The sequence below is a fragment of the Homarus americanus genome, unplaced genomic scaffold, assembly GCF_018991925.1.
Source record: "Homarus americanus isolate GMGI-L3 unplaced genomic scaffold, GMGI_Hamer_2.0 scaffold40995, whole genome shotgun sequence".
NCBI lineage: Eukaryota > Metazoa > Arthropoda > Malacostraca > Decapoda > Nephropidae > Homarus > Homarus americanus.
In genome coordinates this window covers 502,633-529,517 of record NW_024745778.1, presented here as the reverse complement: position 1 = coordinate 529,517, position 26,885 = coordinate 502,633, and the positions used below count along the sequence as shown (strand labels likewise).

The window sequence follows — 26,885 nt, the reverse complement described above, 5'->3', positions numbered from 1 at the left end:
GGGTTATAGCCTTTCTTTTACGATCATCACCAGGAATGCGATCACCAGAACGCTTCTTGGAGATATTCTTCTTTACCATATTCACAGTTAATACCACAAAATTGGAGGAATAGTTAGCAAAAATCGCGTTACAGCAAACAAGCGTTCGCGTTATACAAATATCGTTCCTCTATTCATAAATCGTGTTAGAGCCAATTCGCGTTGTCAAAACACGCGTTATAGCAGAACTCGCTGTATACCGGTACAGTACTGAACTAATATTTTAACTACGGGTACTATACAGGATATATGATTTTTTTCTTACATTATGAAAAATTGCTTTAGCATTTATTAATTAATTTTTTACTACTCTCTGTATTTCATAAAACTGTGTTCCACTTATAAATAAATAAATATATAATATATATATATATATATATATATATATATATATATATATATATATATATATATATATATATATATATATATATATATATATATATATATATATATATATATATATATATATATATATATATATATATATATATATATATATATATATATATATATATATATATATATATACTGTATATAAACTAAAGCGAGCCTGGTAGTCGCCAGACACCACTTTCTGAGTGAAAATTTCAGGAAATTGTGACATCACAAATTTGGGCGATTGTATATCCTATGAGGCTTTCCGTGTTCATATAACGATGACGTCAAGGAATATATTCACTTATCCGTGCAGTAGGCAGAACTCTTAAACTGGCTGGCAGTCTAACATGTCAAATTGCCTAATGAACAGGGTTTTGCACTTCTGATAAAATTAATTACTGCCAAACCAATTTCCAAAAGCACAGGACAGAAAAACTGCTGATCTTTCAATTAACAATGTCCATTAGAATAACTGCATGTTACAGCTCCTAAGACATGTCTCAGCCTGTACAAAATGGTTATAATAGCTATTTTTGTCCATTTTATATGAATTCATCAACTGGGGATTGAAAAAGTGAGGCACAAACCCACCTCCCTTCAATATAAATTAATTCTGTACTTAAGATCAATTCTAAACCCCAACATTGTGATTGCCACTTACTGGTACAAGCTCCAAAGCCGAGTGTGATATGTCCTTCCCTTAACTATTGCATACAGAGCAATAATTAAAATTCCCCATCCATTTGTAGGGACTTGGAAATATATGTAAAAATAAATAAAATAAATAAATACTAATTTGCAATCCAGACCCAGGAAGCAGTTGGTATTGTCTTGGATACTGATACTAAGAATCTCTTTTCACTCTTGGTGTTGAGAGCATGGTGGTGAATACAAGTTCTAGTACAAGGTGTGTAAATATTGTACAGCACATGAAAAAAAATGATTATGTATATATCGGTGTACTGTACTGTAGATGTATGAAAATAAAAAAATACAAGATCACATAACCGCCTTACACACACGACCAGTAACCTGCATGGATATATAGTGGTTTTGTGAGTACAGTATAAGTAATATCAAAATTGGTGTAACTAGTGCCACAGTGTAGATAAAAACAACTGCAAATGTTATGCATGAACAATAAAAACACTAAGCGTGCAAAAAGATGACACCAGCACCCAGTTGCCTCAAGCACCACAGGTTGTGTTACCAAAGACACAGGACATTTGAACATTATATAGGAGCTTTGAATGCATGTTAATATTTTATTTATTTTTTACATTATTCCCCATAAATCTAGACAGAGAACTTTTTTTTTATCGTGTATTTATCTATCTACGATTATTTTATTTAACAATGAAGGGGTTAAGTGCGCCAAATACCACTCAGTCATTTGCTGTGAAGTTGTTACAGTCAAAACCTATTAAAATGAACCTTGTGATAACCATTATTGTTTTACACTTATGACAACTGATATTATTAAAGCTGCTACAACCACCATAAACCACCTCGGTTGGGTTATCAAAGCAGGTCTCTTCATTTACGTGAACCACTCCTATCACATACAGTACCGGAGTACAACCCCCCCCCCCCCACAAGATCCTGACTGAATATGGGATTTTATGAGAATCTTTAATAGTCGTAGGTATTTTACTCAACTTTGTTCTCGTGTAATACAGTATTTGCAAACAAGACTAATTTTGCACGAGAACTTAGAATTTTTTTAACGCTATAAATAAAAACAATCGATCATAATGAGATACACAAGTGGAGACTTGAATATCAAGAACATTCCCTGATTTTTTAAAAGATATGTTGAAGAAAATAAAAGTTAAGCACACCTAAACTATATATCCTTACTAATTTAACAAGGCATGACAAAGCATATCATACTCTATTTAAGTCTGTAATTAAATTTGGAGACAAAACATGAAATTGCACATTACTGAACCTGTTAAGAAGTGTTTTGGACATATACTGTACAGTATCTTTGTCAGTGATCATTTCAATTTTTTTTCTTTTAAGTATCAGTCCATCTGTGTTCATCTTTTCAATTTTGGAATTCCACAATTCTTGTTCACCTTTAACCCCAAGTTTATAGCAGTGTTCAATGATGCACCTACTGCAAGTGGCTAGCTTTAAATTCAAGTTTGCTTTAAGCTCTGTTCATCAACATAATGTAAGAGAACCTGCCAACTGCACCCATTTGTAAACAAGATGACGTCATCGCAGAAGGCCCCACATGTATGTCCACAAAATCTTGTTAACTAAACAAGTTGACAGCTGTGATCAACTGAGGTGCCCCAGTGAGCAGTCCCGTGTTCCTGCTTTGCAAGGTTGTAGAACCAACCAATAACATGTTATTATTTTGCCCCATGACTGAATTAAATACAAAATGTATGATAATCCTAAATACAAAATGTATGATAATCTCAAGTAAGACTATTTTATATAAAAGAGTTTCCCTTCAAGGGCCTTGTCATTATCAAGATACGGAATGACTACAATGCTGAATACAAAATATAAATAAAACAGCAAAATGCACCTTAATGAAATGTGACACAAGATGTGCCTTCATCCATGCTGTACTATACATACACCACTAAATATTTTTAACTTAACCACTTCAAAATTGTCAAATTACAGATTCCTACAACCTCTACAGAATGAAAGATCTCTAAATTGATGAATATCATAAGGTTGTTAAAAAATCCACCAAAGAGCTAGCAATATCAAGTTCAGAATGAAGTGAAAATGTGTATAAATATACAGTATTACAAATTCTTCATGGTCTAATATCCATTACTGACCCAATATGTCAATGAAAGTCTTACTACTGTGAGAAAGAGAGAGATTACCAATGAAAATTTTCACTCTGTGCTGTCAGTATTGGATCCATAAAACAGCCACCTTCGTAGGTAGAGAGACACACTGTTGTGGAGGCAGATCTTGGCAATACTTCCACTCACACTACAAAAAAAAAATAAGTCCGGGTTCCACATACATCTAGTTTAAACTTCCAACATTATATGAAAATGCTGCACCTTTCTAGAGAACATATGAAGGACTGTTCAAAAATAGAACTAGAGATATAAGCTTTGGATTTAAATCTTCTATGAGAAGATGAGCCTTTCTGTAGGCTCACAGAGGAATCGTTAAAGTCACAAGCCTCAACGATGCATTGCATCGTTGGTATATTTTGGTGTATTTTGTAAAACCAGTACAACTTCCTTTTATATTCACCATACTTGGATCCAGTGAGTTGAAGCTGCGGATTATTTAGTTAACACAAAATATTGACATGTAACAGATCAAAGAATGAAAATAAAAGTAAAACTGGATGAAATTACTTGGCCTTGAGCTTCCAACAGACCACAGATCTATAGTGTACAGTATGGTACTCAACTTTAGTCTTCACATCATTCTTCATCGCTTTCGTCGGTGACTTCCTCATCTGTGGTGTACTCAGAGTCCTCACCATCATCTTTCCCTATCTCATTGTCATCATCATCATCCTCATCACTCGTACATTCTAGCCACTGCGGGTGTTCTGTGGGGATCTCCCGTGCTTCTTTCACATCTAGTTTAATGTCTTGATTCTGATCCAAACCTAAATATGAATCAGAACGCAAACACACTTGGTAGCTGTAGATACCTGGCTTCTGTGGTGCTGTGAACTTAAGCTGAACTTCCTCATGATCCACCAGGTTTGTTATCTATAAAAAGAACACACACAACATCGTAAAATATTAATCTTCCGGTAGAATAAGAAAGAACACCATTAGAAAAACAAAACAATCATTACAGTACAGCACAACTAAAATAAAAAAAAATCACTATTTTCCCATAATGAAGACAATGAAAATTTCTGAATAGTCAATTACCAACTGGTATAAATATCCACCAGAATAACAGATGCAGACTCTCTCTCTACCTCACCACATCACTATTGATTCACATTTCATTATACTACACAGTACTTCCTCTGCATTCATACATATCCTAATTTTATAGGATATTAGTTCTATGTATGTATGTATGTTACAATATTTCTCGATCTGAAAGTTGATAGAAATTAAAAACACAGAAATCAGATGCTAATACTTAACAAATAATAATAACCTCTCTATACCACCCCCCCACACACACAAAAGAGAAGGCCTGTACATAGAAGAACCTAAATAGAACACAGAGTACAGTACAGTACTATGCATAATCTAATAAATATATTCAAATCATCAAAGTAAAACTCACTGGTAGAAGGCATGCACTGTAAAGTGGTAAAAGATTCTTGTTCCAAGCTTAGTAGTACTGTATATAAAGATAAGTAAATTACTCCTTACACTGTTAAGAGGATAAAAGTAATGGCATGTACTGTATACATAAAAAAATTGAGCAAGTTGATATAATGATACTGTACAGTACTTCAACATGAACAATGGATAACTTGTACTGCAACAACACCTGTTCTGGAGTAAACATTGCTGCCTACTCTAGATTAGTACAAAGCCACATTCTTAGAGTGCAGGTGAGATGAGTACATTACTATGATTTAAAATATCATTCCTATTATTGACCATTTGATTTTCAAAAGAGAAAAATACAGCAACTTTAAAACTGCTATACACACATTTACTGAGCTGAACAGTTCTCACCTGGTAAGGAGCAGTACTGAGCATGTGCTTCTTGCGGTCACAAACATATGTCCACCAATACTCTTGCTTATCATCAGGGAAATACGGGCAGTGTACCGTGTGTGACATCTTGGATTTACCTTCAAGAGCTTTCTCCCTCTTAGTCAGACCCTTCTGGAACCTTTCCCATTCTGCATCATCATCAGCAGTGTTTGCATGCTGCCAAATGAATATGGTTTTAATAAAATGTTAATAATAACTACAGGAACTAATGCACATTCTAAATTCCTAAGTAAAGATATTTGTCTGTTTTCTGCAGCCCTTACCCTGCTATAAGACAAAATGTAAGGGCATCCTCCAAGTATAGATGCTTAGTAGCTATTAGTCCAAGCCTTGACAGTGACCACCACACCATACACTATCACCCTTCCAACTGAGCCTGGCCTTGTGATCAAAGTCTCACTCCAAAAAAGAAATGTCTAATGCAACACCAAAGTCTATCTATTTTTCTGATATCCTCATTCTAACAAGGAACATCACTGAAGGGGGTGACCATAACAAAAGTCTCCAGGTTGTGATATACACTTCCCTTACAGCACATTGCCGTTACATACCTCGTACCTACACATTCCCATCAATAATGCTGACTGCCTTTATTTTATCTTATTCCCTCATGCTGATTTTTGTTATCCTAACATCAAAAGATTTTCCAAAGGACAAAAAATTATAATATATAACTCTCTTTGTCACTTCATGATACAACACCTCATATCTTTGCTCTTAGAAACTGTCCCACATCTACAAACCTCTCAAATTATATTTAATTTCTGGAATAAAATTTCAGAAAATTTTGGTGGGACAACTTAAAAAAAAATAAGTTAAAGGTTTTGCTCAATGACTAAGTTGCCAGTCCTCTTGACCATCAGCCCGTGGGACATCGGTTCACATTGAAAGCCCTTCTGGGGTTTTCTGAATATTACCAGGGTTTTCAATTATTAAAATCACAATCAGGAGGTATGAGTTCAGTGGTATTGAGACAATCAAAGTGAGAAAATTATAGAAGAGTATTTAATAGCAAAGTCAATGGAGAGAGGGAGAAGGGTAGATGAAGATGAATGTACAGTACTGTACTTCAAGCTGAAAATTTTTATATAATGTCATTAAAAAATTTAGGCATGACAAATGAAAATGTGCAAACCTATATGCCATCCTGCATTAAAATTGGGAGCATTCTAAACATTATTACCTTATCATCTCTATGGGATTCAGTGTCTGCTTCTTCAGCAAGCGATTCATCAGAATGGGAAGCTGAATCATCCTCATCTGTGTCTTGATCAGCTTTCTCTTCAATAACCTCTGCTCGCTGTCCCTGCTGCTGTGAACCTGCTGCTGGTAAATAATCACACACGTCCATAAGCTTCAGCAGTTATCTCTCAATTCATCTGTCAAGGACATACTTGTATATTCATGCCAAAATAGTAAAGTTCAAATATAAACTGTGCACTGCAAATAATGCAACTGAACGACAGCAAATACACAACATCCATATCACAAATAAACACTACCACAAGGCAAACATTGTACAGAATAATACAACTGATGCAATACAATGAAAGTGAATCTACAACTACACCACAATTAAACATTGCCCAGCCTTCTCATTTAGAGGTAAAGTAAGAAGCAAGCAAGAATAAGTTGAAGACAGAGATCTGGGGATCTTGTTCTGATGAGGATGTACTGTACAGGCATGAACAGTAAGAACCCTGTAAGTCAGATGAGTTCTGGCTTAGGGGAGGTTACGTGGGGCAACAGTTCCCACCTGTTTGATATTGCTATCACTGCTCTGCCACGCACTCAGGTTTTTGTATTTAGTGCTTCCACAGAGTATTATTATGACCTCTAAAGCAAGTAAAGGAGAAAAGGAATGGTCATTAGAACTCCACCAATTGAAGAGAAATTGGAGATATGAGACAGAATCAATGTTGGGGTCTCCATGAATGTTTAAGTGCATACTAAATATTATGAGTGTAACTAAACAGAAGTGTGAATATACTGAAGCAGTATCGACCCGCACAGCACACCCGCACCAGATAACAATCAGGGCAAGTCAGTTCGGAGACTCATTCCATTGTCTCAGTTTCACTACAGGGAGCGAACTTTTGTCCACGATAGTACATATTGTCATTGTAAGCAGCTCCCATCGTCCTCCATTTCAAGGATCATCTGCTACAATAGAAGTACCATATATTGTACAATAATGACAATGGTTTGTATGCTTGGAGTGGCAATTTTAATATTTGTATTGGTGTCGGTTCTTTTATTATATTTTTTCTAATTTGTTGTGCAAGTACTGATTGTGGGTTTGGTTATAGTTAAGGTTTATGGTAAAGGAATCCTTTAGTTGCATCTGTTTTTTTTTGTACACCAAAGCTGTTTTGTTTTGGTGGTCACAAGCTAACAATGATTCGTCAGTCACAACACAGCCGTCACACTGCCAACAACAACCTTCTCTGATGGGAACCATCTTATACCTTCATTGTTGCTGAACATCGGTGGAACACCTTCAATTTAATCTAATTTGAGGAGTATACTTCTGTTGCACCCTATATAGATCAATCACGAGTTTTTTGTAGATTGCATTTAAAACACCTTTCCAAAATTTATATAAGATCGCACGCTACGAAAAAAGCAGCATTGCCCTAGTGAACGCAAAACCTGTTTGCTTTCTTAAGACACACAGAGGTGTTAACTTAAGTTCCAAGATCCCAGACTCTAGCACATTTAACTTGCATTGTGCATGTGGTCTTAGTTAAGACCGATGATTTAAGTGTGCTAGTGGAGGGTTAAGTGACTTAAATACATTAGTGCATCCAGCCCCTGGCATCCTTCTAACCATTCACACAGAGAGCCCTCAAGAGGTGAGCATCCTCTTGCCTTTTTTGTTCTATAACCTCATTTAACTGCTATTTTAAAAAAGTCAAATATATAAGGAGGAATTTATGCACAATGGTAACCAGACCAATTGACTGCAACAAATTTAGATGTAGAGTAGACAGGACATAACTGATCTACATGCTCAGAACTGAAAAAGTTATGAACAGGGAGTCACAGTGCATCTAGTACCTATAATTCTACCTGGAAGTATTCTAAGACAACCACTAAGATGTCACTAAGAAAGTTAGAATTTCTACTTAACTAAAACATAGAGGACTTAAATATTATTTCAAGATTAGGCACGTCTTCAGCGCATGTAAGGATAATTTTATTCATCTCAGAGGGGTTAAGATATGAAGATATGAAAACATAGGCACAAATATAAACTTTATAAACTTACTACTGAAAATCCATAAATCCATTTTATAACAGAGCAAGTGAGAAATGACCTACGAATAAACATGCCTAAGCTTAGTGTTTTCCTAATACTGTACAGCATTAAGCCATAACCAACTGGAGATAATCCAAAGAGCACTCATCTCCCCCATGACAACCATCATCTTAAAAACAAGAGATAATGTCAGAGTTCTCCCTCATGGCACTATAGATAACAAGCCATGATGCCACACAGGTCATACTTTCCACTACACAGACTCCATCTCAGTTACTAAGAACACCCAAGACAGGCAGATGGGGATCCTGGCCACTCCTCACAGGCTTTATTATAAAATGGGTTTTCAGTCTTAAACCCTCATTGACAATTTGACACCAGATTGAACTAACCCACCAATCACAAGCCAGCTAGTTATAGAGATGTAGTAGGGGAAAGAACCTCCATGTGCCATACAGTAGTACCCAGCCCAATAAATAGTTTACTTTCCACATGAAAAGGAAAACAGGCACTCACCTTCTACATCCCCCCCTAGCATATGCAAAATTCTGGTGTTGCCCCAACCTATGGGAGTCAATCTTTAATACCATCTGAGAAATGGAAACCCCATTGTCTGGAAGTATCTGTCCATACAAGCAAGACACCAGAGTGGTGTAAACTAAAGTATTTTCAAAATCCATCAGTGAAAGAAAGTTTCAACTTCCAAGGAAACAGGACAACCACATCCCTGAATCTTTTCCCTATGACTGATTCCCCCTCCTGACCACTAATGATTGGCAAAGCCTCCAGGACTAACTCGCCAAAGTGGCTGTAAAACCCATCTTTCCTACTGCACACTCACATACACGACACCTTCCTAAGGAAACTGACCAAATTTTCTTAGCTAAAAGATGAAACCAAAATCAGTTCTAGTATCCCAATGGAATCCCAACCACTGTAAACCCTGAATTGGATAATCTCTAGATTTCTACCAATTCACTAAAAAGTCTACACTAGCCATGATTTTAGTTAGGATTGGCCCAGAATACATTAAGTAGACATGTCTCACCTTGGTGACTGGAGCGAGAGGGTTGTTACTGTACTGTGCTGCTAAACTAACATTGTCAAATATAATGTGATCTACATACTGAAGACCCCCTGTATCTTAAGGGGAAACTGCGACCTCAAATCTCTCACTTCCGAGGCAAAATTGTCACAGGGTGTTGAGTCATCTTCTTTTTATCTCCACATCCTTTGGCATTCATAAGTTGATCTGAACTGCCACAAAGTTATATGAATTAATGCAACCTTAATCAACACCACATACAAGAAATATTTTTTGGGGGGACAGCCACACCAATCCAAGTACCATTACATTACTAAAGCTCACTGAAAGCCAAAAACACAAGACAACAAAAAAGCCAATCCTAAAATAATGTTCAGTGCTATATATTCAAGACCTAAACCAGAACAGAAAAATAAAATGGAAAAACAGACCAAGTTTATTTTTCTTACTCTTCTCTTTCTTCTCCTCTTGATGTTCTTCTTCTTTCTTTGCTGTGGGTTGTTGATGTTGTTTTTTCTTCTGTGGTTGAGACTTTCCTCCCTTGGACTTTCCTCCCTTTTTAGGTTGAGGTTTCTTCCATCCTGATTTTTTTCCCTATTAAACAAATGTTCAAAAGTAAATACTGTATATTATGAGAGGAAATGCTGTCCCAATAATACATACAACACTGAATAATAAGAGGAACCAAATTCAGAGGAGGGTCCCTCATCAGGATGGTTCAATTATTTCTACATTACTACAGTATAAGTGACTGTTAGAGAGATGGCCATATGAGCATCAGGTGAAAGACAGGAATAGTTAAGAAGATAGGACCACAGGAAGATCAAAAGGAAATTAAAGAGAATGGTTGAAACAAAGCATAAGAAGAGCAAATGGAATACTTACAACAGAAAGGGCAAGAGACTCTTCATCCTTCTCTTGACCATCGAGCCGCTGCTCAGTTTCCTGAAGAGTATGTTCATACACTTCTCCCATTGGGCGTCGCCTCAGGTTCACTGTTACTGTTACTATTGCTCCAGCAGTAAAAACGCCACTATCGTCATCATCAACGACTGAAGGAAGAGAAAAATCTCATCATTAGAATTGCACAAATTAAACAAAAATTTAAATACAAAGCAAACCCCCTGATCACCCGCAGAGATTTCACCATTATGGCAGCAACAAACCCATTTCACTGAATATTGGAAATACCTGGTATCTGTACTTAATTTTATGGCCTCACACATCCTAAACAAATCACTTATTACCCCATAACTCTGTGGAGTTAATATCCAGGAAATGGTGGCTGGATTTATTTCACAAAAAAATTACAACTTCTCACTGAAAATTGAACCCCGCAAAGAGGGAAGGGGGTCTCAGAAACAGTAGTTACCACCTAAAGCCCAAGGTAACAAGTTCCGATGTCACATCAGATGTGTGCACCTCGTCTATCAATACAATAATGCCAGACCACATACAATAGTAAGCATTATCACTAAGGCCAGTGAAACAACTCTCAAAGAAATCATACAGGAAATAAATTTTTGGCATTGTTAAACATCAACATTTACATTGTTGGGCACACTTGATGATATTCCTTATCTACTCACTTCAACAGACACCAAAATAATAATACTTAATACATAATGCTAGTATGTACTGTATCAGAGATTGGTTCACAATCCTCACACAAATATGATTTCATATTAAATGATAAGTGCAGTAGAGTATTGAGAGTAAGTAAACTTATAAGGTGAGATGACCTTACCATAATCACTATTAGCAATACTTTGCTTATCTCATTACTTGACCTCCCATCAGCAATAACAGAAAACATCATAAGAAGTATTACAGAAATTCCTTCAAAATGTACCCAATGAACCTTGTTACAGTGGGTATGTAGCCTGCAGACCAACACAAGCAGCTTGTATAACCACAGAGGAAATTCATAAGAATACAAATACAGATAAGCACCAGAAGTTGCCCATACCCTTAGCATGCTTTTCAAATTTTCACAGAATAGCACAACCGATAAAAATTTGCTGATGTACAACACATTCAAAGAAAGAACATCCCTTTACTGTACAGTACCTTATCTAACTATACATCCATAACCTATACTTTAGTACCTCTAAGGTTTTGGAATCTATTGAACACAGGTAACATTTTCATCACCATGAGATATACAGTACTAATTACTAGTCTCAAGAGATATATTGTGTGGGTTACAGCTAAGTCATTCCACTGCACTTTGCTCACAATTCTGATTTTGTTCTCCATTAACTTGGAGAATCCTTTTTCCCATCTAATCTGACACTTCTATCAAGCTGCAGTGTCAATATACAGTAGTCATTAAGACATAATCAAGTTACTTTCCCATTAATGTTAGGGATGCTTCAGAGTTCTGTTCTTGCTCCTATCCTCTTCAGTTCACTGATGAACAACCTTCTCTCAAACTACTGTATGATTTTACATGCAAACAACTCAAATTTTTAAAACAATTCCTTTATAACACTATTTAGCATGCTTCCATCCAACTCCTTGCAACTTGGTTAAACATCACACAAACTTTAAATTAGAATACTGTATTTCAGTCATCACAAACTAAAAGACTGCTGTCACTCTCACTGGTTTTAAAACTCAACAATTAGCTATAACTCACTGGCATTACATTTTTCAGCCACCTCTCACCTTTTAGAACATTCTTATGACACATACCCAAGTCAAAATCAAGGAATAGACTACTGATAACTCATGATCTCTTCTGCATTCTACATATTAGAAAACTTGCCTAAAACTCCTTAAAATAGTGAAGATAATATCTATGGTAATTCCAACATGCAATCTCACCTTCATAATTAACATTCATTTCAATCTTTGGCATCTTCCTGCACACAATCATAACATCGTTGAACTCTTCTTCTGAGAGAGAACGTAAAACATGATGCCTCTCCGTAGAAGAGAGAGATAGAAGTTGCTCGATGGTCTTCACTGGTCGACGTTTACTCACAAAATGCCTGTAATGATATTATTATGATCAACTGATAATTATCTAACACAGTACATTGACTCCTAAGAACATACATCATCGTATATTTCCATCAAACACACAAGTTGATGTATTTCTCAAATTCCTGTATGCCTCCTTCCCTATTCTTCATATATGACCTCACTGTGTACTCCTTGTAACAAAAACAAACTCCTCTGTTTCTGTGCACCATCATTTACAATGCCAATTACTGTATTCCCTTTCTAATTCTACATTTCCAATGAATTTTTTATCCTTATTCTGAGTTCTCTCTTTGCACCCTTCCCTCAATCAAACTTGAGCTCCCACAAGAGTGAACAACTTCCCAATTGAAAACTTTAAGTCCCAACATTTGGAGCCAAAACAGAACAGTATGGTAAACATATCTGCACAGCCGTAATGCAAGGGTGGAGTACTTTACAAGAGCTGAATTATGAGGATAATTATATCTTCTTCACTTTTCCCCTCTATAAAGCTGGGTGGCTGAAATCACTTATTATTTCTCAATACAATATATTACCTATATATTTCTAATGTTGTGTTACCTCTCTTAAGAGATGGAACATGTGATATTTTCCCAAACATTCCATCCACCAATCATCTCCATTCCTTCAATTTTAGATGCCATACATTAACAACTGAACCATTTACTGTACTGAAGAAATCTATTAGTTGGTTTGGGTGTCATGCAAGGGAAATTCTAATAAATCATTAGTGTTGCATTAGTCAAAATACAGTCATACACTAGCTAGATAAGAGGAGTCAAATGGAAAAATATACAGGTAAAAGTGAAATGATGAAAAATAACCAAGTGAAATAAATCACATTATGGTGAAACACTCTAAGTTAAGACAAAAAAGTAGAATTCAACCAAAAGATGCTTTGGTGTTAAATAACCTCTTGTATTCTACTATCCTGTTATCTTTTTTTAAGGGTTAAAAACACATACAAGACTTCACCTTAGGGACTCTTCTGTGACATGAGGCAGCTGAAGCAGAGGATTCTTGGAGTCCCAGAGAGCCTGCACAATATTTGAGGAGAGTTTCATACATGCTTCAATGGTGTCCAGAGAAGGCAGGCGAGCAATACGACCAGCATGTGCCAGCATTATCAGCTGAGACACACAGGTCACCATCTCCTGAATCAGTATGGGACAGCACCTGCAAATTACAGTCACCTTTAATTTATAACCACACACAAGGTTCCCTCCAAACACATATTTACTCCCTTAATTTACAGTTGTCACAGAAATTGTACATGATTATAGTGGTTTTGAATTTCACAAAAGCCATGGTTGTCACTGCCCATTGACTGGCTGTGACACCACTTTAAAAAAATAAAATAAAAATAATAATAATATTAATCAAAAGCTGTGCCCGTCATCTGTGTTAGTCATTGTACCCTTTTTACCTAGTGGTCGCTAATGTGTGTAGATTGATACTTCTTTCTTACTATAAAATGCAGAGCTCAGTCTAAATAACCTGGTTAATATCATATAAATACTCTAATTGTATGTCATCAACATAACTAGTCAAGTAGTACACAAAGTTCATTTTCAGGTTTAGGTATTACACAACACAATATTCCTCAAGCATCTGAAAGTGAATGTTAACAAGTAAGGAAAAAGAGCATATGTTCTTCACATCTGGCAGCCCTATACCATAGTACAAGAGAGCTTGCAAGAACATGAAAAACTATATAAAAATGGCCAGTTTCTCTCTTCACTGATATAATTACATTTTTGGCCCATTGAAACCAAAAATCCAATTTGCCTATAAAAAAAAAATTAATAAAAATTATCTGAGTTAGATTGTATGATTCCTTTGACTAACTACAAGGGTAAAGTACTGTTAAACCAGAATATACCACGTAGCCAGCCAGTGAGCTGTCATTATCCATTACAACAACAAAAAACTGATACTTACTTGACAATATACAGCCGGTCTTGGTCCAGGGTATTATCTGGAAGCTTCATACGAGAAAGATGTGCATGTAGCAGGGAGCGCGCCTTCATGGAGTATGCAAAACACAGTGGACGTTCCTTGTTCTTTTCTCCAAGGTTTGGCAACTGTTTTATCAACTGTGGCAATTCTACATTATCAGTTGGACGTTCCTGTAAATCAATAAATAATCAAAAAGGATACAGAGAATAAAAAATAAATAAATAAGGAAATGTGAAAGTCAAGTGTTGGGCAGAAGGCAAACCAGGGTCTGTTCAGGTGTTATAGACATAAAGAGGGAATGGGAAGTAAAAGATGAGTACCGGGTAGTGTGTGTGTGTTTACAGGCACCTTGTTACACTGTACAGTACAGTACTTGAGAGAAGCTTGAAAGAATAGAAAAGAAAAATATATTCAAGCAGCACTACAAAAAATAAATGTAATAACATACAGGTATTAAGCCACTGACAAAAACAAATGTACTAGGCAACTAACTGCACACAACCTAATAAGATTAGTTTCAACAGTGTCGCAAAACTGTACCAGAAATGTTACTGCTACAACTCGGTGATCATGATTCAAATTCAAACTCCTTCTGACAATGAAGGAAAATTGCTACACAGCAGAAATCGTGACAAGAACTTAGGCACAGCATCCTACTTTAACATTCAATCATTCAACTTACAACAATCTCATGATTGTGTCCCTTCTCAAATTCCAAGGATGCTGCCAGAACCATGAGCGCCCTCTTGAACACCATGTGTGGAGTTTTATGGAAGAAGTAATAATACAGTTGTGTTGTGTCAAGCAGAACCTGGAAATTTGTCATAAAAATCTTCAGGTAATTCAAAATCAAAATATATTTATGCTGGTCAAACAAAACTTGAATATGTCACAAATATATTCAAATAAACCAAAATCTTATATTAAAAGATCAATTAAACTGAACACAGTACTGTACAATCAGTATGTCTGCAGGTACAGAATCTTCAAGCAAATACCCAGTACAAGGCACATGAAAAATAACATACCTGATCATTGGAGAACTTGGAAGACCGGTACCACCATATGGCAACAACTGTGGGCAGAGCGATCATAAACACCAGCCCATATAGGCCCAGCACCCACAGGGAATTCTCCTTCTCAACAATCCATGAAGGAAGAGCAATTCCAAAATGCATTGCCCCGGGACCATCCGGGTGACCATACCGCTCATAGTTTCGTCTGGCATCATCGTCCGTCAGTGCCAGATATGCTACATAATGGATAAGATTATTACTTGATCATAAGAAGGGGAAGGTTCAGCAACATTAAAAAATAAGTAAACTTTGGATTTTGTTTATGAGTAATATCTATACAACAGGAACTCAAACTTCTACCGAGTCTCTGATCCGCCCAATTTTACATTTACCTGTATAGTACAGTACAATTAAATGAACATTCCCCTCATACAAAAATCTACCTTCCATCATTTGTTAGATACCAGTACAGTACTACTATCAATGTAACCTCCAGAAATGACCTTTGAATGCAACTGTCAGGAGGAAACTGCTCTTTGGATATAGAGACAACAAGTGCAATGTATATATAAACAAGTAAAAAAAAAAAATGAATATACTTTATTTGGAAAATAAGGTGGCAGTCCCAAAATAACCAATCCTAAAAATCTAGGTTATTTTAATACCATGTACAGTATCCTATTTCTGGAAGCTTAACAATGTTACTTCATTTACTATTATACAAAAGAGAAAAACTTTATCCTTGTGTTATAACAAGGCAATGAAAGACACCAAACATGTTGATACATTGACTCATATTAAAAGACAAGGGGATCTGCAAAGGGAAAGCTTAAGAATGAACAAAATCATTTACAGTATATCATTTATTAATTTTTTCCATAGCATGCAATAACTACTACACATCCCACTACCAAATTCTTTATATATTTTAGTTGCTAAGTTCCTCACCTTTATTTAACCTCATAAACTTGCGTTCATCGCCTGTAGGCTTATCAGGATGGTATACAAGAGACTGCTTCCTGTATGCTTTCTTGATCTCAGCAACAGATGATCCCTAAGAAATATGAATCAATATACTGTACTGCACATCCATACAACCTTGCCATGACCACAATTTTTTTTTATAATATTCACCTAATACAGTACACCAGAACATGCATTAATTTCATAAAAGATTGTACATACAGTATCCATAAAAATTGGCAAAAAAAAAAATATCTGTACTACAAAAATATTATATGTTAATGTTTCCAACCACAAGGCAATGAGTGACTCACCACGCCAACCCCAAGTATATCATAAGGGTCAAAGTTGGCATATTCATAATCAAACTGTTGTAGCTTGTACACGAGGATAGCCATCACAGCCCAACCCACTAAGATTAACCCACGCCTGTGGGAGTGAGAAAAGATGCATTTTATTAACAAACTTCATTAAAGAAAATTTACTTATCATAATTTACATCTATAAATTTGCAGCTGTGAATGTAACATATTGATACAAATTCAGAAACTCACAACATCATACCAACTGTAACTAAATTTAAATAAATAGAAAGGAAGGATTAAAGTAGAAAAGCCTGGCTGAGCAGACAGAAAAAGTGACTTGAGAGACCAATTACCACAAAACACCCTATGGATATCTTGGGATTTTACTGTGAAAAGAGAGCACCACAGCAGAAGGCATCTGTTACAACAGTAAGAATAATAATGAATGAGTGACAGTAAATAAAGGGAGAGTCTAGTTGCTCCCAAATACAGTCACCCTGCAATATGGTAAGAAAATTATTATAACAAGTTAAAACAAAACTTCTCAGGCCTTCCTGGGGGTTCCAGTGAATAAAAACAATGGTGTGGAGAGGTTGGACAGTACAATAGGTAGTCATAATGGAAAACAAGTGTACTGTACTATACTGTACATGTACTAGTAATTAATCACTCACTGATGACCCAAAGACCAAAAATTAACAAAAATACTACAAAAACAAACTTTAGTCACTGAAATAATCACTGGTTTTCCTCAAACTCAAAACATGCAAAACACTAAGTTTGTGTTCCTAATGGGTTTGTATACCCTGGACATAAATTAATAGATATGAGAATACGGTACAATTTTTTTTTTCAAAATAAATTGTTTAAAAGACAGATAAACTAGATACAGTAGCTAAATTTCTCTACCACATGACTTACTGAGTATTTTTGCGTAGTCCTTTCCATTTTTCGGGCTTCTTGAGTCTGGAGTGCTTTCTTTGGAATACTTCACAGCAGTCTTTCTCCTGGTCTTCTATAAATGAAAAAAATTTATATCAATATCTAAGGTTTAAATATTAGTTGGTTGTGGAAAAAAAATGTCAGCCAACAAAATTAACTATAAAATGTGCCTGTGAAGCATGAGCCTTATCAAAAATTTCCTCACAAAGGCTGCATGGCTTACCATTACATACTGTACTGTATCACTAAAGATCTCATCAAAAAGCAATGGGGAGTAATGTGGTAATCCTTTCCTCAAGCCTTACCTAAATATTTTTAGATAGAGGTCCAGGAGAGAGTTGCCACTTCATTCCCTGATGTTTATTGGTTTAATTTTCACTGTTGTGTTTGTATTAGTAAACATTCAATTTGACTCTGCAGACCTATAACCAGTATTTTACTTATCACTGTGGCTAATCTTATGTATCTGTACAGCTCATTTCTCCAGGATAACTCTAAGGACATAGAGGTCAATGGGGTCACAACTAATACTCATCACCTTGTCTCTCACATGCTCGAGGAATTGTGCTTGTCACATTGGGCCACATTCAAAGTCATCATGCCTCCATCCATTGGGACCCCAAGCTCGTGTACGGAGAAGTTATTCAAGAATGTGCTTCGGGCACTGCGATGGGTCAGGCTCCCGATCCTCCAAGCAGGGCTACCAACATTTCCAAATCGGTTGGATGGCCTACTGTGGCCACAACCCAGGTGTTGAGTAATCCAATAATATTTCCCCCAAACACAAAAAAGAAAAGAAAACAATGTCAATGTGATATAGAAATTATCATTCTCTGGTGTTTGTGAGGTTTGTTTGGAAGGTAATATTTCACCAGGTGTTGGCCACACTCGGGTGGCTGGTGGTTGGTATGCCGGGAGTCAGTTATCACAACACAGCACAGGAAATATGGATAGCTATGAATGTAGCACACTGCTGTCTTTTAAACAGTCCTGTGCTCTGGTTAGCCTCATTTAAGAGAAAGGAAAATTATACAAGACAAGGCATCTGACCCCTTGAGTTATGAAAAAAGAAAAGGGCTTTGTTTGCTGAGGCACGGCCGCACGCTCATGATCAGCCAGGATTATTTAACACTTGTAAATACAGTAACTGACAATACTTTAATGTATATGGAAACAAGAGTTCCTGTTCTAATAAACTCATTTTCTATCAGTTTTGAATATATTCTATTTCAATATATCAAAATTTGGAGGGCAATTTTTTTTGAAGTTCATCAGGACTGACATAGGGCTGACACCCCCTCCCAATGAATTGTTCCAACAATCCTGATAGGAAACCCGATCCACCGGGACTGCCTTCAGGTATGTAGTCTTCTCTGAATCAATCGGGATCACTATCGTGTATGGTTATACACGATAGTGATCCCGGTTGATCGGGTGGTGTAGCAACTGTGACTACGATGTCTCTTACTTGAGGTAAGGATAAGTTAGGTTTCTCGAGAAACCTTCAAGTTTCAGCTATCATGAGAGACAACTTGAAGAAATTTGGTCATGACCCCAGTGTCCACATACCCTGTAGTGAACTTGGAGAATTCACCATCTAGATCCATAAAAATAGCTTCAGCCTTCAACTATTCATCCAGAGCCTCATGCAGACGCTGTACCAACAAAGCACAAGTCTGGGAGGTTATGTAGCAAATCATTTATTACAAAAGGATCACAAACCAATTCAACCTGACTAGACCTGACCTAACCTAACCCCCAAAATAAGCTACAGTATATTTAAGTTTGGGTGATTTATGTCGTTATAAATTATTTATGCTATATATAGCCCATAAATCAAACTTTGCTAACATGTCTGAAGCATTTTGTATTGAGAATTATATTTTAAAAACTTATGTTTACATTACTATTTCCAACAAATTTGACGGTGTTGAGTGATTCATTTCTCCTATAATGTGGCTTACGATAGTTTTTGTCAATACTGTACACCTAAGCACTAAAGGCACAGAGGCCACAGCCATAACCTACTTAAGTAAATTCAAGGCCAAGGCTAATCATACGGATAAATTTTCCAATTCTGTCTCTTGCAAATGCCAAGAATTAAACACTTCTCAAAAAACTCTAACCTAACCTCAAGCAAGAGAAAACACGATGAGCACAATTTTTCTAGCCATCCCAAGAAACAACATGATGATATTTGTCTGTACAATTACACAAGATGCAAATTCAAAGATATATTATCACAGTTCTATCAATGGATCTGTGAACTAAAAGTACCCTACCTTCCTTAAACAAAATCCCCAAAAGCAAAATTTCAAGTGTAACGCTGTTGCAAATTGGATAAGGGTCATCTCGTACCCAAGACAACTCATACCCAAGATAAATCGTACTCAAAAATGTTAACTCGTACCCACGCCAACTCGTACCTAAGATAACTCGTACACAACTCGCGCTTTGATTTTTTTGAGATGGAAGCACAAGCTTTATGAAGTACTGCAGAATACAAAGTCACCAGAATTAGACAACGAAAGCAGCATGTTGATGACAACACTTCTCCAGTTTATATTATGCGGGCTGCAGACTAGAATGGCTGTACGTATATAAAAATGTACACAATCGGTTCAGAGTAGTGATAGAATGCTGCCAAATGGATAATGATGACATCAGAAATGAGGCTCACAAATTTGCGGAAGTGTATCCCATGATTAACAACCGTAAGTAAGAACTGGACGTATTATTGTGTCGTAAATTCTCTGCTTTGTTGTTCTTGATACTGTACAGATCTTGCATCTATTACCGGCTCCAATCCTGGCTATAATTTACATTGGTTTTACATAATTTCTTCTTCAATCTTGTTTTCTCATGTCATAAGTGATCCAAGGTATTTAAAGGACTCTATTTCTTAAATATTCATTTCACTTATACCGGCACGTTGTGGGTTTTGCCTTTGGTTTCTTTCCATGATCATTGTTTTGGTCTTATCCACATTTATCTCAAAGTAATGTTGAATTTGCTATTTCCTTAAAGGTTGTTGCCATCGTATCTACTTCTTGGATGTTGTTGCTTACTATATCCAGTTCATCAGCGTATATGAGGATTCTAATTTTGATCGTATTCAATTCCTTCCCGCATATGGTGGATTTCTCTTGGTATATATATGGTTAATGTAAGGATATGAACTATCTCGTAAATTGGGTACGAGTTATCTTGTAATTGGGTACGACTTGACATGTTCTGCTGGGTACGATTTGCTCGAGTACGAGTTGTCCAGCACTGTTGCAAATTTAGTACTGGTTTAAACTATGATTTTAATCAAACAACCCTACGATGTGATATATCGAAATTGGTCAATTTATAGTAGTACACCATTCTTTCTTTGGGTATTAGAAATGTGTAAGAAAACACATAGAAAATCACCAAAAACCAACCAAACCTAATCAGGGGGGTCCAGGAGGGCGGAGCCCCCTGATTTGGTTAGGTTAGATAGAACAGTGCACTATTATAAAAAGACCTCTAAATTACTTATATACTGTAGTTAACATACACCCATACCTAAGCCTCATAGATTTGCTCAAAGCTATATAAATGATATATTGTAATTACGATAAACCAACCTGACTTACCTAACCTGATCTAACTTTATGATTGCAAGGTTTTATTTTGTTATCTATATTAGGTTATGTTAGGACTTGAATACATGCAGAGGAGGTGAATAAAATAATGAATAAACTTGGAAACACAAGTCGGAAGATGAAAGAGATAGACAAAAGAGGAAAAGAAGTAAGTAGACGGTATTGAGACACGGTTCATGTTTTATGTTGATGCAGTTTAGAAGTAGAAAAAAAACGTAAGTTGGAGGTACGAGTAACAGGCCGGGGATGAGGGTCAGACTGCTCTTATAACAGCTGGTAGCCAGGTTAACCGGGGAAGGTCCCGTTATTCACCCTACCTAAAGTTCGCCTTCACACTACCACCTCTAGGCACCCTGTCATACATCTCCTATACCTTTATTCAACTTTACAATCCTCCTTAGTTAATTCCTTCACCTTATATTGTTACATCCATCCCATTCAAGAATATATTTAGGAGTAAATAACTAGACAACAGCTGAACACAAACAATCACATGTATTTCAAGGTTAATTATGGCTTAATACGGATATAAAAATAACTTACCTTCATTTGTAGCTGCTGGCCAAAAGTAAAATGTACAAGGTAGTAGAACTAATCCCAGAAAACTAGTCAGGAAATAGAAAAATGTTGAGCCAGATTCATCGTACTCAAACTTCATTCCAGCCATCATGAATTCCAGCTCACTACTGACACAAGTACCAACCCGTAATGGCTAAGAGGCGCTAGAGTTTTGTTTAATTTTACTGTATATATTAACTGATGGTTTTAAAATTACTTAAGTGAAATTAAATATCTTGCGTAGGTAATTAACCCCAAGAAGTGATGTAGAATTTTACTATCACAAATTTTACTTTTTAAATTTCAGGTAAGTGGTTGGTAGTGTGAAATGAGCAATATTCTACAATTAATAGTCCCAAATGGCCTTCAGCTACACTAGTCGGAGGCCTCATATTTGTTACTCTTCTGGTAATTAATCTTTAAATGATAATGACTTGGAAATGGTCCCGAGGTTTAGATATGCTTCTCAGATTGGCTATGTTGCCGTAAATCACAAAGTTTCACAAACATCTCATTTTCAGGTTTATATGTAAACCTGATAAGCTATCCGATAACTAGTGACAGCAGTCTCTTAAAATAAATCCACTAGTCGCGAAGGAAGATAAAAAGTCGCATACAGGAATCAAAGTCGCTAGATATAGCGACTTGTGCGCTGAGATGGCATTCCTGCTACTGAGATGAAAATCAAATGAGACTCTAGAATCCTGTTTGTAAATGAATAAAAATAATATATACAATCCATCAAATTTAAAAAAACATCTAATTATTTTAGCAATGTAATTTTCCGTATTTTTATTATCTATACTGAAGCTATAATGTACGCTCAACAATTTAGACGAACGATAACTAAATTATCTATGTAATTCTACATTGCAAAGAACAAAACGCATTCATCAGGGAATTTCGTTTTAAACTTGACAAAAATGCAATTCAATTCTATCATAATAACTCCCTCGTGCACTGCACTTCAAATTAACGAAGTAAATCAGTGGTAATTGTGACTGCTGACACGTAGCATGTGAACAGTATACAAATGTCAGTTCCTCGCGTGGTTGTAAAGTATGGACACTCCAAATAGGAACTTTTTAGAGAATACATTAAATATACATATGTACATTTTTTTTAGTCCTGAAGAGTAGAAACTGTTTATTTTTCTAACATTTGGAAATCAGATAATATACACTAGTAACAGTAATTGCATGAACTTTTGTGTGGTACTGAAGTATATTGTCAGGACGATCAGGGAAACTTTTATACAGTAGGATTATTCTACGCAAGATTTTACTTAAGCTATCATAAATGAGATAACATCAAAGGTCAGTCGGGTCAAGTGCAGGGATAACAATTAATCATGCGGCTTTGAGGTGTCATTTATAAAGCGTCAAACGTAGGTAAGCAAATCAAGAGAAACACTACAGTAACAGCAGTTCAAGAGTCAAAACTACTTAATGTGACGGTCCTTCATTCTGTTGTTGGTACTATTATGTATTCCTCAGCTTTAACAACTAAGGTTTTGAGCGCGGTCTTTATTTGTCCAGTATATGCACTAATCCTGAGTAGACTGGATCTCCAAGTTGCGGCAATGTAATATAAAAATGTTTAATAGGCCAATATTATCCTAGCTCTATATTGGACGAATGAACAATGAAAAAATTAACCTGCTGTACATACGGATGGTGCAGTGTATAACAATATCCTAATATGTGTATGATAGAGACTCGCATGACCAAACATTGAGCAACGGTTACTGTACTGTGTTATATTTCCGGGAAAAATTATTCAGTAATGGCTAATCTAGATTTAAAACTAGACGGTATATTGGATGGTATTCGTCGGTCTGAAAATTATTTATTGACGAGGAAAAGGAATATCATTGAAGGTAATAAATGTTAATTACAGTTTTAAGTTTCATAGCAATGCTTGACCGAATTGAAAATGTCAAGCGAACAAGTTGTGTTAGTTTGTAACATTCTGGCCATCCGCTGATTTTTTTTTTGCCATTTATTGTTTTCATTCATGTTAGTTGATGCTATAGTGCAAAGATGCAAGGGTCATGGGGTCTTCATGCCCACTCAGAAGTGGCAATGTCAGCCAGGAGAGAATATTTTGATGGTCTTGAGAAATAGACGCCGAAATATTTTATACAAATATTTTTTTTTAAGTTGGAGATAAATAGTTATTCTGAAAGTTGCAGGTGGCCAAGGTTGTTTTTTAATGACACTAGTCAGTAAATTGGTGATGGTATTAAGTGAGAATGAAATTTACGTACGGTGTGACGTGTGTTGGACGTCTACCAATTCTTTAGTCACGAGGAAGAGATTTGAGAATATGATTCGCCAGTGGAAAAATATTTTTAAGCAATAGTCATCGTAGACGTGCTAGGATACTAACATGACACAGTAGATGCAGCTGATAATTTAGTTTCCAAGGAATACATCAAAGCAACCCCTGCAGCCTAGTCAAACTCACTAGGTAAACACGCTGAATCTGTTCAACCAAAGTGTGTTTACCTCTTGGCATTAGACCACTGTTCAGTTTTGTGTTGAACTATGAGACCAAATATGAAGGATATGACCTAAATTAATCCTCTTAATCTAAATACTTAGATTTGGTTAAACTAGAGCAAATACGAAAGATGCAGACAAATCAACCTAATCCAAATTTCACCTACTAGATAGGTTTGGTTAAATTAGGGAGCAGACTAACCACCCAGACGTAATGAAGAAACCTAACCTGACGGGACCAAAGTAACCAATTGTTAACATAACTAAGGTTGGGTTTATTCGTGTACTCTACCCTGTCATAAATGTTCCAGCACCACAGCTTTCACGTTTAGCGTTAAGTTCCCACTAGTATTTCTCTGAAGATTTTAAGCTGGATTTTCGTGAATTGACATTACTGTAGTTTCTTTTATTCTTTCCACGAAATTTACATTATGTTTTTACTCAGCCCCTTACTGCAAATGTGCACCAGGAACACCCAAAGGTTATTTATTTGTAACAGTCTCTTGCAACACTGAAGTGAGAGCACCATGATCTGTAACCATACCTTTACTAAATGGTTTAATTTTTAATTTTCAACTTTTGTCATTTTAATACGCCTACGCTCTAAATAGTATGGGTCATATTTTGGTGTTTTGGTTTTCAGCATTGCCAGTTACTGTAGTGTGTAGATACAGCTTATCGATGGGAAATAGACAAAAGTGTCAGTTGAGAAGCATAATGATAGTTTAAACAATGCCGAAATAAAAGCTTTGCGTTCGAAGTATCGGCTAAGAAGTTTAGCGCTCGGAAATACCATTTGTGAAGCCAACTGTCTCCAAATTCCTGTAAGAAAACCGTAGTGTCAAGGGACATAAGTATGAGGTGGTGACAGTATTTGTTATTTAGGTAACGAGTTAGGCTGGTAATCGTATCCAAGTAAAAAAAAAGTTCAAATCCCCGTCTCTCTCTCTCTCGGGAATTTTGAATGGACGAGTTGACGGTTCTGGGCAAACACAAGAAATACACTGCCACGCTCATATAGTGATAGTCGAGATAAGTTTATTTCTCTGGAAACAGGACCGCCATATGCAATGACGTCACTAGTTTCAAGCACCACTGGGCTGCAGTCGTAGTCATGGACATTTCCTAAGTGAACAAATATGCCGTGAAGAGCAGCTTCAAACATAGGTTGGATGGATATATGAGCGATAGGGGTGTAAATGGGACTGCCCAGTATGGCCCGCTGCAGTGTCCTCCATTCTTATGTTCTTTTGGACATAAAAAACCCCCAGGTTCACACCAGCTCAGCTGTCATGTACTCTTACCTGATAGACCTTTTTTTCAGTGCATTTACACAGTATATCAGTACTAGATGGAGATACGAGTAAATTTAGAAGTGATGACATTGTCTGGACTTTGTTTTGATAATGCCTGATGCTAGCTAAACATGACAACATAGTTTTGATGATTCACTAATGAACCACTGGGATATATCATCATTTATATTAATTAATGGGTAAAATTTTACTATAACTACCATAAGTATTTTGATGTTAAGATTCGAGATAGGCTATATTGGGTAAATTATTAGTTTTGGTCATCCCTGTACTTAGACATACAGACTGCTTTTTTCTGATGGTTTGCAATTTGTTATGAACGATTGAGACCTTCATATCAATCGGAAATCACTAGTTTTGAGTTACTACACCCCCCCCCCCCTACTGATGTATGTTAAGCTAACCTGATAACTCATCATACCCCGTATTTTCTTATGCGATCGATAAATGTTTTGCGACAAATCCTGTAGAGATAATGTGTCTTATTGTTTAAAGTACTTAATCCCATAGTTAGAATCTTAAGGTTCCCCAAATGACCATACTCAAAATAATACCAATATTGTTTGGAATGTTTATACTATGAAATTTGTTGCATGGGCAGCTAATATCCATTGAATTAGTTTATGTGCTTAGTAATGTTTATATATTCAAAATAGTATTACTGTGTTACACAATAAAGCACAATTAATTATCTAATAATATTTATTTACTGAGCCGATCAGCCGAGAAGGTTGGACAACTACAGCTGGCTGCCTCCCGCTGGGAAGTTCACTCCAACCAGTGACGTCACAACCAATCACAGCTTTTCGCAGTCACGTGACTTTTTAGGAACTTTAACCCTTATTTTTGACACTTCTTGGCCACATGTATTAAAAAATATCATTGCCATAGTGAATTTAAGCGTTTTCTTTACCCATTAACCTGCCATTTTACGAACAAATTCCGACCGAACCTTGATATGTATAACAATGTAACACACACACATTATAGTAGTAACACTTAACGATGTTCCACAGTGCAAGAGCGGACGAAGCAACAGTTGATAAAGACAGAGAAGCGACGAAAAGAGATTGAGTGCCTTGAGAACCAGCTGACAGTCTTAAAACCCCAGCTCACCGCGCTTGAGGTTCAGCTCAACACCAATAATGTCTTCCGGAGTAAACTGGAGGAGCAGTGCAAGCTGGTTGAGGCGCAGGTGGAAGAAGAATGCACGATTTTGGTGAGTTAAACTGGGTTTTCCCAGGTCAGAGGTACAGTCACCCAAAAAAGTCCTGT

General features: G+C 36.3%; 1 protein-coding gene across 3 annotated transcripts; it reads right to left on the bottom strand.

Moving 5' to 3' along the window:
- Window positions 1-1,393: 1,393 nt before the first annotated feature.
- LOC121878784 (translocation protein SEC63 homolog) lies at window positions 1,394-21,910 on the bottom strand. Of its 3 annotated transcripts, none has more exons than XM_042385195.1 (14): window positions 21,776-21,910; window positions 17,580-17,673; window positions 16,668-16,782; window positions 16,339-16,444; window positions 15,403-15,626; window positions 15,057-15,185; window positions 14,357-14,544; window positions 13,391-13,591; window positions 12,254-12,420; window positions 10,310-10,476; window positions 9,856-10,018; window positions 6,301-6,440; window positions 5,076-5,273; window positions 1,394-4,136 (listed from the first exon to the last, which is right to left on the bottom strand). In XM_042385195.1, exons 1-14 carry the CDS (start codon window positions 21,900-21,902, stop codon window positions 3,840-3,842), a joined length of 2,316 nt encoding a protein of 771 aa, XP_042241129.1. In that variant the 5' UTR covers window positions 21,903-21,910; the 3' UTR covers window positions 1,394-3,839. The 3 variants fall into 3 exon arrangements, with proteins under 3 accessions (XP_042241129.1, XP_042241130.1, XP_042241131.1); XM_042385196.1 differs by having other exon boundaries at window positions 6,301-6,443; window positions 9,874-10,018; XM_042385197.1 differs by having other exon boundaries at window positions 9,874-10,018.
- Between the last annotated feature and the right edge of the window lie 4,975 nt (window positions 21,911-26,885).

What these genes read in the sequence shown, in the direction of transcription:
- LOC121878784 (XM_042385195.1), bottom strand. Translation starts at nt 21,902, where the DNA reads ATGATGGCTGGAATGAAGTTTGAGTACGATGAATCTGGCTCAACATTT. An exon ending in GCCAGCAGCTACAAATGAAG is followed by an intron (nt 17,674 to 21,775) that starts GTAAGTTATTTT and finishes TTTCATTTATAG; the next exon opens with AAGACCAGGAGAAAGACTGC. An exon ending in CCAAGTTCTCCAATGATCAG is followed by an intron (nt 15,186 to 15,402) that starts GTATGTTATTTT and finishes ACAAATTTCCAG; the next exon opens with GTTCTGCTTGACACAACACA.